Source organism: Ursus americanus, chromosome 14 (assembly GCF_024610735.1).
Source record: "Ursus americanus isolate L20-20 chromosome 14, mUrsAme1.1.p, whole genome shotgun sequence".
Classification (NCBI taxonomy): domain Eukaryota; kingdom Metazoa; phylum Chordata; class Mammalia; order Carnivora; family Ursidae; genus Ursus; species Ursus americanus.
In genome coordinates this window covers 9196204-9208661 of record NC_142140.1, presented here as the reverse complement: position 1 = coordinate 9208661, position 12458 = coordinate 9196204, and the positions used below count along the sequence as shown (strand labels likewise).

The 12458-nt window shown below is 53.6% G+C and overlaps 1 protein-coding gene across 1 annotated transcript; it reads left to right on the top strand.

Moving 5' to 3' along the window:
• The first annotated feature begins 217 nt into the window (after positions 1-217).
• On the top strand, positions 218-12163 carry CAV3 (caveolin 3). Its single transcript, XM_045808250.2, has 2 exons — positions 218-444; positions 11407-12163. Exons 1-2 carry the CDS (start codon positions 328-330, stop codon positions 11746-11748), a joined length of 459 nt encoding a protein of 152 aa, XP_045664206.1. The 5' UTR covers positions 218-327; the 3' UTR covers positions 11749-12163.
• The last annotated feature ends 295 nt before the right edge of the window (positions 12164-12458 follow it).

Sequence of the window (12458 nt, the reverse complement as noted above, 5' to 3'; positions counted from 1 at the left end):
CCAACAGCCGAGCCGCCCCACGGCCCACGGATGCCAAAGCTTCTGCTCTCTCTCGGATGAGGCCTGGCGCCCACGGCAGCCCCTGTAAGGAGTGCTGGGCCTTCCAGCAGAGCCCCAGTCTTAATTTTAGCTTGGAGGCCTGCCACAGAGGCTTTAGTGAGACGCAGGCTGAAGTTATGCGGGACAGCTGTCAGCTGGCATGCTGGGTGGGGCCTGTTTAGCCGGCAGGGGCACAAGTCTGGGGACACTGAACTGTGTCCCTGCCCCAAGTCTTTTCAGCCCCACTGGCTGCACAGCTCAGATCTCCTGCTGCGGTCCCCCAGCTCCATGATGATGGCCGAAGAGCACACAGACCTGGAGGCCCAGATTGTCAAGGACATCCACTGCAAGGAGATTGACCTGGTGAACCGAGACCCCAAGAACATTAACGAGGATATAGTGAAGGTAGGCTCGGCGGGCCTGCCTGGGCGCCGCTGCCCGGAGGGTGTCGGGTGTGCAGAGTATCTGGGCACAGGACAGGGGAGGGCTCTGCTCCATGCACAACCACGACCGGCTTCCCGGATGAGAGGCCCTGTTCCTCAGTCTTCTCCAAACCCTCCCTCAAAAGCCAGCATGTACACCCGCAAAGAACGTTTAGCATAAATAGGAGCAAAATCTCAGCCGCACATACATGACGCACGTGTTGCCTGGGGCGGGGAGGAGAGTCACAGAGGCAAGTGCCTCCGTGCTACTCCCAGGCTCTTCCCATTAGCTCCTGGCCCTCGTCCCAGGATGAAGACCAACGGGTGGCCAACTTGGGCTCTTTTCCGTGCCAGGGGTTATTTCTGCGGTCTCCGAGGTGGGCGCGGGGTTAATCCCCAGAGGGTGGCTTCCAGTAGGCATTAATTCCCCCAGAACACTGCCCTGTGTCCACTGCCCATGGTGTGGGGACCATGCCTGACACTCATGCCAGCTCCCCGCCTGACCCCAGGTCCTGCGGCCAGGCCAGGGCAGAGGCCTCTCAGAGGGCACCGGGCTCCCGAAAGGCAGTGCTCAGAGAACAGTTACCCAGCCTTTGGGGTGTCTCCCCCACAGCCACTGCCTGAGTCAACCTAACTTTCCCCATCTGGATGCCACTAGCTGCCTGGCCACCTCCAGGCCCACACCCTCACCCCAACCTCCTCCCGGTAGCCAGCCGTGGGGATCTTTCAGCAGAATTCCTGGAAGCAGGGTGCCCCACCCCCAGCATCAGAGTCACTGGAAGGGCTGTTAAAAGGACAGGTGCCTCGGGCCACCCTGGGTCCTACTAAACGCATCAGAATCACAGATCAGCCCTGACGAGTAGAAATATAATGCGACCCATTATACAATCACCTGATGTCATTTTACATTTTCTAAGCAGCCACAGATTTAAAGAGGAAAAACAAACAGGTGAAATTAACTTTCGTGGTATTTTTGATGTAACCCGGTATTTCCAAAATAGTATCATTTCAGCATGTAACTAAGACAATTATCAATGCACTGGTAGAGTCTGTTTTCATCATTGAGGTCCAGCATGTAGCTTACACTTAGGCTGCCTATCAGCTCAGACTCCACATGGATCAGAAGTCCTTGTTCTGTCGGAAGATCTCATAAAATGTACAGGTGAAATCGAGTCACAGGCCCGAGTCGTTCCAAACTATTAAAAAGTTTTCCCATCTCAGAATGAAGTACTGCTTTTTACATTTGAATTAAAATTGAACAAGATTTAGGATTCTTCTGTTGCCCTGGTCATAGGTCAAGTGCTCAAAGCTCATGGCCACTGGACTAGACCGTGTGGCTCTGGGCTTGAGCGGAAGCACAGCCCCTATGCTGTCATCCCTCGGAGGGATACTTCCCATGCCCGATGAACTCTAACTTCTCCCCATGGCTTTCAAGCCCCAACGCGATCTGGCCCCAATCTTCTTCTTCCACCTTCCAGCTCCCATGCCAGGAGCCAGCCACACCAACCATAACATACTCCTGTGTCTATACCAGGAGCACCCTCCCCCTCTCCTCCCTGCTGTGAATGCCCTGCTCACTTTCAAGATCCACCTCGAATGTCACCTCCTCCAGGTAGCCTTCCTCAGCTCCTGTAGACAGTCAGTCGCTCCCTCCTCCATGCACCGACTTCCCTCAGGGCATTTCCCCGTCATAGCTCATACTATGTTATTATTGTATTTATCGGTATCATTAATGGCAGCAATAAGGTAATTATGGACCAGTGTGAGAAGTGCCCCAAGGGGGAAATTACTAGATAAATGTAAAATAGTATCATCGTGGTTTGTGCAGTGTGGTCTGGAGGACAGAGTCCCAAACTTGGCTTTAAAAGACCTGGTTTCAAATCTACTCTCTTCTACCTAAAAACGATGACCCTGGACAAGCCACCTAGGTCTTCAGGACCTGCCTTTCCCTCTGTAGAGTGAGCATAATATCATTTACCTCCACCACGTACAAGATTCTCAGAGCATCACTGTGCAAATAAAAGTATAATGTGAGGAATAAAAGAAATAAGGGATTTGAAAGTGTTTAACAGTCGCTGGCACGCGCAAGGGTGTGACAAATGTGAGCGGAGCTGAAGCTTGGAGGAGCGTGCAGGACAGGACAACGAAGCCATGGGCCAGCTTTTACGGCCAGGTTTCCCTCGGGCGGTCCCTAGCCTGCTGCCGGGGCTGGAGAAGAGGACCCCGAGAGACAATGTGGCTTCTGAAAGAGACCCACAACGGCTGACAAGTGTAGAGAGGCTCTCAGGCCCCACGGAGCCCGGAGTGAGCCGGCTCCAGGCTTCAGGCCCGGGTTCTAATCCGAGGGAGGGATGGGGGCAGCCGCACACAGGCAGCTGCCTATGCAGTCTCTCCCGAACCCCAGAGAACATCCCGCAACGGCTGAGCAAAAGGACCTGCAGATAATCTTGTCGAGCGGAGATGATTATTTGGTATATTTATTGGACGTTCCCTGGTTTGGGGAATTATTTGATTTTCTTTTATTTTGAATAACTGAGAAATGAGAAAGTTTTGAAATTCAGAATGAGGATCATAAAACGGAGTCAGATAAATAGCACAAACAGGTCAAAGCAGACTTGGGTTTGTGTACGGTCTGTGAAAAGATAAAGAAAAGGAAGAAAGAGACAGGAGAGCCGGCTAGGCAGGGGGCCTGTCTGAACGGGAGCCGGAGGCACCTCGACTTCTTTCGTCAACTGGGGCAAAGACAAGATGGAGGGAGGAGGCAGGAAAAGGAAGTGAGGGGGTGAAAGAGACGCAGAGAAAGAAGAACAGGCAGAGGTGGAGTTGAAGGCTCAGGAGGGACCTGTCAGGGTGGTTTCACCAGCGCTAACGGGCTCCCCACGGGCTAGAATGGGAGACAGAGAAAGATGCTGGAAGAAGACCAAGCTACAGAGACCCGAGTTCTGGCCCCAGCCCTGGCACAGGCTTGCAGTGTGACTCCAGGGAAATCCCTTTCCCTCTCTGGCCTGAGTCCTGGCGTCAACAGAGGTCGGGTGGTGAAGAGGGAGAACTGTCCCCTCTGCCAGCAGCTGCCGAGGTTTCACACAGAAAAGCCAAGGATGCAGAGCAGGAGATGGACCCATGGTGTCTGTGGATTTGACCCCCAGCCAACCAGAGGGGCTCCCTTTTGACTTTCCAGTTAAAACTTCTCAAACTTCCCCAACGAAGGCCTGGTAAGGCTGGAAAATGAGTGCCAAAGGCAGAGGGAGAACCCTGAACAGCCCAACAGACTTGAACTGTGGTCCCCAAGGTTCACGGCTGGGTCTCGGGTAAAGGGGAGGCCCCTGGGATTAGAGCTGAGGATCTGGGGTGAGCACACCCCATTCCCTCCACCCTCGACTGTCACCACCACTCACAGAGTACGGATTCCACGAATTGTTACTGAGGGCCTACTACGTGCCAGGTCCCGCACTGTCTCAGAGGAGATGGTGATGAGCATGACAGACCCACTGCGCATGAGCCCCCGTGCCAGGCTCTGGGGGGTGGGAATGTGCAGCAGCGGTCCCCAGGGCTCTGCAGCCTTCCCTTCAGACCCGCCTTGGAAACCTCCAGTCCTCTTGCCCAGGCATTCCTGCAGGACCGCAGCCCCACCTCGAAGGCCTCTGCGTTCTTTCTGACAGGGCTCAGGGCTGTCTCCCTAATCCACACCAAAGCACCCAGATCCTAGAGCAGGAATGCTTGAGCCCAAAGTGTCACACAGGTCTTTCAACTTCAGGCCCCAACCTCTCTCCCCGCAGCCACTCAAGGTCGAACAGGGCAGGGGGCCAGACATGACCCAAGCCCATCCTACAGTTTCCCACCCCCCTCCAACCTACACCTGCCCCTAAACACTCTCCTCCCTCAGAAAAACACGCAAACCACACCCTTTGCCTATCAGCTCAGGCTAAGAAACACCCAAAGGACCCAGCAGCCGCCAGTTCTACAAACTCTGCTCCCAGTTTGGGTCCACCTGGACAGCCCATTGCAGAAAGACAACACTGACCTGGTACTTCCTCTTGAGACGAATCCAACCCAACCGAGAGGATGAGCCTCAAATAATGAGACTATCTGGGAGAAGGTGCTAAACGCCGTAAATTAGTGCCTGACGAAGTGTCCCGGAGTTTAAGGGAGGAAGACCTCACTCTCGTCTGGGAAAATCAGGAGCCAGCTTCATGGGGAGACAGTAGCCCCGCTGCATAAAAACAAAATGGGGAAAAAATTAAAATGTGAATAAGGCTTTCGAAGAAGAGGGAACAAAATAAGCAAAAGCCATAATATTGAGAAGGATGTTGGGTGGCATTGGCAAGCGTGAGAGACGGGTATTACCACCACCTCCTCGAACTGTGTCCATGGCAGACATTACTAATGGATCCCAGCACTCCTCCAGGAAGCCATGGACCGCTGGTGAGGCACAGCTGGCACACAGAGGAAACCTCTTTGCTACTCTGTCTGCTGAAGAATGACAGGACTAAGTGCATCTGAAAGAGAATTTGTGGGAGAAAGCAGAAGGGGCAGGTTGAGACTGGGTTATGGAAGGTCATCCAACCTGCTACTCGTTCCCTGTTGGCAGTTTCTTCCTTTTGGACATGTCTGGTCCCCTGTCAGGTACCTCTCGGAAGGGCTACATTGGACTAACTCACGTTGAGTATTTATAATTTAGCGTTATGGGGACTCCTAGGTATTAAGTCATCTAGCTTTTCAAAAGGTGGTCCACTTTCTTGGGGAGCTGGTTAAAATGCAGATTTCTGGGTTCTGCCAACAGAAATTCCTATTTGGTAGGGCCGGTGAATGTTTTGCACTCTCAAGTACAAACAAGTCCCCCTTGTCTTGTGGAAGAGAAATCTGGAGTCCCGAGTTATTACCAGTTTTCCCTAAAGATGCACTGTGTTAGTTAACTATTGCTGGGTAACAAATCACCCCAAACTCAATGCCGGAAAGCCACAAGCATGTGGTGGTCTCCTACAGTTCCGTGGATGCTGCTGGGCAGTTCCACTGCTCTCGCTGGTGGCCTCTCAAGTGGCAGCAGCCACCTGGGGCCTCTGCTGAGCTGGCTCCCTCCTGCGCCTGGTGCCTCAGCGGGGCTGGATGGAAGGCAGGGCGCAGCTGGGAGGCTGGGAGGCTGGGAGGCTGGGATGGCTGGGTCTCTCTGTCAGGCAGCCACTCCACCAGACTCTAGAGCAAGGGAGAGTAGTGGACTTCTAACTCCAGCAGTCTCTACATCAGGGTATACAGGTGGACTTTTAATATGGCAGGTCAGGACTCCCCAAGGCAGAAACTTCCAGGCGTCTTTGAGGCTTAGTTCTGGACCTGGCACGGCATCCCTTCTACTGCATTTAGGTGACTAAAGCGAGTCCTAGGGCAAGCCCAGACTCAGTATGGGATGAGGGGACGCAAGGGCTTAAACGCTCAGAGCCATAACTAAATGGGGGTCATCTTTGGAGACTGGTTAACCCCTCACCAAAAAAGCTGGCAAAATACTAAGTATAAGATACATGGCCGGAAACTACCTACAAGGGCCACACCGTGAGCATTGGTTTGGTTCCCCCAGATCACATAGAGTTCTATTATTGTTGTTACCAGTCATAACACAAGAAGCAAAGCTTTGCCATTTTTCAGCTGTTTTACAGCTATCACCTCATTTTAGCTTCCTACTGTATCGGCCCGTGCTTCTCCAATTATCTGGGTGAAGGCCAGTTTTATTATTATAATTTCAATTTGTTGAACCCCAATATTTAGGTAAAATTCAATAGAAATGAATTACTAGGGAAATGAAATGAGAAACAGGCATCTACAATGTAAGCCCCAATTTTTTATTATTATGAGAGTTACCAGACATACAATGAGTGGGTCAAATTTCTGTGACTATTTCTAAATGCTTACTCTGAACTTCTCTACATACCTTGTTGGGAAGAGGGGCTCTGGACCACCCTTAAGTACCAAGGTACTAGGCAAGGAAACTAAGACCCCACAAAACTAAGCCTCCCCCTTGGGTGTTCTGACTCCAAATCAAACTCTGAGTCACTAGGGATCTTGGCCCAATCCTCTTGGTATAGTTTAAAAACAAAACAAAACAAAACAAACAAACAAACAAACCAGAGGCCCAGAGAGGGAAAGCACCATGCTCCAAATCACACAGCAACTCAGTGGTCACGTGGAGCCTGGCCCCACATGTCCATCCCTCCGCCTAGAGCTGTTTCCCCACCCACAGACACTCTGTCTGAATTGTCCAGGGCCCAGGATGCCCAAGGACTGAGTCATACAGGAATCTGGGGAGGTATTTTTGACAGGGGGTGGCTGCTGGCCTCCCCCGAATCCTCCAGCGAAGCCCAGCCTTGTTGTCCTGCACCCTTCCCCACCCTCTTGAGGCTGTGGGGGCTGCGCTGGCTTGTTCCAATTAATCAACTGGCTCTCTCGCTGTTCCAAAAATAAATATGCCAGAGAAGGGGACACTGACTGAATGGGCAGCCACCGTCACCCTCCCCAACCGCCTACCCTCCCTCCAATTGCACACTCAGCCCTGAGGCTCGGCGGATGGGTCCAGCACCCATCCCACCACCCTCCCAGAAAAAGCCATCTCCCCTCCACTTTAGAGACGAATTAGGAAATGAAGTCACTCTGTGCTTCTGATAGACTGGCGTGACTGCCTAGGACCTGCCCAAGCCGGGTCTTATAAATACCTCCCCAAGCAGGCGCTGTGACCAAAGTTGTCCCAACGCTCAACCCGAGTTCGGGGAACAGCTGGGCCTGCCCACACAGCCCATCCCTCCGAGAGCACGCTCTCCAATTCCCAGAAAACGAGCAGTCGCCCCATGCACAGTGCCCAAAGGCGATTACAGGGAATAATTCAAATGTCAGCACTGATGTCTTCTGCAGAGAAATAATAATTAAAACACCACAGAGAGGTCCCGGGGAAAGAGATTATTACCGTGAACAGCAAATGAGGGGAAAGAAGACCGCCCCCATCTCATCAGCGCAGTCGGAGGCGTGCGTGCCCGTGCACGTAGGTAGGACCGGGTAAGTTGCACAATTATTGTACTTAGGATCTGGGGCGTCAACAGGTTTTCTGAGATACAGTTTCATAGGAACGTGAGAACAATGGATACATATTTACTGTCACTGAGCACCTGCCACGTGCCAGGTACTGTGCTGAGCACTGCCCAAGAGGTGGTATGCCTAGCAGAGTGTGGGTGCTGAATAAACCCGTGTTTGGATGGATGGAGGGACGGATGCGTGGATGGCTATGGATGGATGGACAGACCCATGGATCAATGCATGGATGGACGGATGGATGAGAGATGGATGGGTGGGTGAAGAGATGGTTGGGAGGTTGTGAACGGATGGTTCTATTCCTCATAACAAGGTTGTAAGAAATAGCAAGCCCATTGTACAGATGAGCAAGTGAAGCTCAGGGGTGTAAGGCACCTGCCGAAGTCGCTCATGAGAGCAGCACGCATGCCAGGGTGCAAAGCCACCCTTGGGGCTCTGCCACCCCCTTGAAGAGAACACTCTGTGACAGCGCACAACAGCAGCTAACGGTGGTTACTCCGGGATTCTGTGCCAGGCAGTGTTCTGAGTATTTCGATGTCTGAACTTATTGAATCCTCCAACAAACTTGACGAGATGACTCCAGGAAGCTGAAGCGCAGAAAAGCTCGGCCCGCTTGCCGCAGGCTACAGCGCCAGTAAGCAGCCGAGCTGGACTCCAGCGTCCGCAGTGTGACTGCGGACAGGCTCTCTTCCACACTGCCGCCCCTCCCAGGCCAACACAAGTAATCGAATGTGTTGAAAGGCGGAGTGCGCGGGACTAACTGAACAAAGCGGGCTGGGCTACAGAGGAGCAGGGCTGGGGGCGGAAAGCAGGGGCCGGGAGCCCTGCCTTGGGGAGTGTCTCTCTGTTCCATGGGGACCAGACCTCTGACTCTGCATAGCCATAGCCAGCATCCGCCTCGGGGTCTGACCTTGGCTGGGCTGGTGTGGACAGCTTAGATCAGAATCAGGATGCCTGGATTCAGTCTGGGCTCTGCCTCCCACCTCTGGGCTCTCTGCCCTCCTGTGGGGTGAGAAGGCAGGGCTGGGTCATCCGTGGGGAGGGGAGGCACCATCCTAAGGAACAGCCACAAGAAGGGCCAGGAGGCCACAGGCACTGAGTGGGAGAGCGAAGGAAGAAGGAAGTGCCTGCTGGAACAGGACAGGGAGGCACATCTCCGCCTTAATATCTCCTTCTTCTGGCAAAGTTCCTGGGGCTGCTCCCATGCTCCAGAAGCCAGCCTGGGTGCTAAGATGCATCAGGCCATGATGGAGGAGGGACAGGCTGCAGAGGTCAGAACGCCTCAGTGGACAGGACCCAGGCCCTAGGGATCTAACCAAACCTCAATAATCACTTGGGTGGACCCAGGTCAGGGTTGGAATGGTCCCCCAGGCCTATCCTCCCCAGCTTCTTAGATTTGAAAGCTCCCCCAAGAAACAGCAACTCTGAATTTTTGCCCCATATAAACCAAATAGAGAAGATGCCAGCTCTCTCCATCCACTGCCCAAAGCCTTGAGATGTTCCTCAACCAACTTGGGCCTTCTTTTCCAAATATCCAGCACACCAGTTTTCCATCTCTGCCTCCAAACCTCACAGTCCACCAAATTCCCAGCCCGCCACCACCTCCCAGAAGCCCTCCAGAAACAAGTACCATCTTTCTGAGATGAGAACCATATTTATATTCTTTCCTCCAGCCTTGCCCTTCCACCCAGGGTGGGGGGGGAGGGACTTTAAGAGGTTAAATGACCTCTGCTGAACCCCAGCAGAGACAGCTGGAGGGTGAGATTTACAGAGGGTCCTGGAAGGCCCTACTGACTCCCTGAGTCAGCTTTTCACATCACCTGCAGCCTGAAATCCCAGCCTGTCAACTTTGCCTCCCATGAACATACCATCCCCTGGGTAAGACCTCATCCTGTGCCCTCTCCAGGGGGACCCAGTGATCTGAGGCACAGCACAGGAGCTCAGAATATACTCATGTGAGAAAAACAGGACTCGCCATTGTCCATGCAACAGGGGTATGTCTGCTCCCTTCCTCCAAAAAAGTCACCCCAAAAAGAAAAGCACCAAAGCAATGACATTGCTACTACTAGAGAAATACAAATTGGAGATGCTTTTGTTTTCTTTTTACTATTTCCTGAATTTTCTGCAATGTGGCTAGGTCATTTTGTAATGAAAAGTAATTTGAATAGTAATTCTGTGCCCCGATGAGAGGATCCCCTGGAAGACTGATGTTTGAGCTCTGCCCCCCACCAGGCCCCACAGGTGACCCCTCCACCCTCGGTCTGATGAGTTTGAGCCTTCATTCAACCAGCTTTCATTCAAATGATCCAGGAGCACGGAAGATGGTCACGTCCCCACTTTACAGACACGACAGCTAAGGCTTAGGGTTGCTAAAGGACATCGCATATGAGAAAGCAGCTATGATGGTGTTTAAAGCATAATGGCAACTCAAGAAACGTTAGTTACATGACGCGGCTGAAAGTAATCTTTTTTTTTTTTCAAGTTTACCGATTATTTCTTCCCACTTCCCAAATGGGGCCTCAACCACCATTTCGGTGGAATGTGTGAACCGGATTCTCTGAGCGCCCATGCTCCTTCCAGCTGCAAGGCGGGCTGGGGTGGGCAGCGGGGAGGGAAAAGTCTGAGGTCGCCGTGGGACTAGGGTAAGGTGTGCCGGGCCTGTCTGGCCTGACTTGGCACCAGACACCTTTACGAGCCAGGATGGCATGGCCCTCACTTTGCCACATGCCAGATCCTAAAATAGCTCTCAGACTTACGCTCCTCTCTCTAACCCACCACTGTCACCCCAAACCAGCCTGGCAGCAGGTCCCGCCTGGAATATTGCCACGGCTCCCTACTGGACCCCACCTGCGTCCTCTCTCCCAACACCACCAGCCCAGCCAGCCGCTCAAAATTCAGATCAGAGAGCAGAGAACAGACTGGTGGTTGTTGCAGGCAGGCGTGGGTGGTGAGTGAAGGGGGTCAGAAGGGACAAACCTCCAGTTATAAAATAAATGAGTCGTGGGGCTGTAAGTTACGGCATGGTGACTATACGGCACCATACTGTGCGGCACGTATGAAAGGTGCTAAGAGAGCAGATCCTAAAAGTTCTCATTACGCACACAGATTGGAGCTGCGTATGGTGACGGACGTTAACTACACTTACTGTGGTGATCATCTCCCAAATAGACACATACTGAACCATTATGTTGAAACTAATATAATGTTATATATCAATTATGCCTCAATAAAAAAAAAATCAACCCCAATCGAGTCAAGCCAGTCCCTGCGCAAAAGCTTTCGGACACTGCTCAACACAGTGAATGGCCAGCCAGGCCCCTCCGGCCTCACTCTGGCCACACTGGGCTTGCACTTGGCCTTCTGGAAGCACCTGCATCGCCCTGAGGGCACACGCTGTCCATTCCCTGAGGTCCTAGCCACGCCCAATGTGCTTTTCCAGCCCTCGCCCCTCCCCCCACCTGGCTACCTTCGTGGACCAGCCTAGCTAGATGTTTCCTCCCCACCCCCAGGATGACTAGGACTGTCCAACTCTCTAGGATCATAAAATCACAGAATGCAAGAACCACACCTCTAGGCCTGCCTCTAACTTCCTGGTGGCTTGCAAGTCACGCAACTCCCCAGGGCCTGTCTATCCACCCATAAGATGAGGGGGTGGCCCAGCTCCGTGCCTCACTGCTCCCGGGCAGCACTGGCATCACCTGGGAGCTTGTCAGAAATGCATTCTCAGGCCTCAGCCAGGCTGTGCTGGGGCAGGATCCCCGGCGGTGGGCCCCCGCCAGCAGGTGCAAGCAGCCCTCCAGAGCGTTCCGACACCGGCACCCAGAAGCGTAGGACGTGGGTGGATGCTGTCACTGAAAGATTGCCCTTCGCACCCCCGCAGGTGGATTTCGAAGACGTGATCGCAGAGCCCGTGGGCACCTACAGCTTCGACGGCGTGTGGAAGGTGAGCTACACCACCTTCACGGTGTCCAAGTACTGGTGCTACCGCCTGCTGTCCACACTGCTGGGAGTCCCGCTGGCCCTGCTCTGGGGCTTCCTGTTCGCCTGCATCTCCTTCTGCCACATCTGGGCGGTGGTGCCGTGCATTAAGAGCTACCTGATCGAGATCCAATGCATCAGCCACATCTACTCCCTCTGCATCCGTACCTTCTGCAACCCGCTCTTCGCCGCCCTGGGCCAGGTCTGCAGCAACATCAAGGTGATGCTGCGGAAGGAAGTGTAAGGCCAGGTGGGGGCGATGGGGGTGGCGGGGCAGGGGGAGTCAGGCCAGGCTGGCCCCACAGTACTGCTCCGAGGGCCTGCCGCCGAGCGCTTTCTCTCTGGGGACTGCTATTTCCCCCCAAGACGGAAGCACACGGTTTAGGGGCACTGGAAAGAAAAGACAGCCCTGCCGCAGGACCCCAGTGGCCCTTCAGCGTGTCCCCTGCCCCACCTCGATGCCCCCGGGGACCGGGCAGGAGGAAAGAGAGTTTGCTAAGAGGCAGCTACTGCAAGTCTTTGCATCCACTTGTACTGTCACAGCACAAACCAGCACTCGGTTCCCACCCGCGGTCCACCTCTCCATGCATGGCGCCCAGGGAAACTACCGGCGACTCGTGGCATTAGGAGGGTGGCTCCAATAAAGGGTTTCGGCTGCATTTGGAGAATGCTGTGCTTTGTGTGTGTCCATAAGGCAGGTGCGTGTCCCGATGAGCTCCAAAAATAGTTTGCTGCCCTGAGAAACGAGTGGGGCAAGTTGGTTGGCCCTCCCCTTGGCCAAATTCAAGAACCAGAACAGTCGGGTTCCTCTTGGGCTTCTTATTCGCTGGGTTTCTGCTCCGCCGTGTTCCTTAGGCGGTTATTTCCCATTGAATTCTGTTGCTCTGGGCCAGCCAGTGGTCACCAACAGAAGAAAATGGCCCTTAGGCTGGAAGGGGTGGGAGTCCCTCCCTG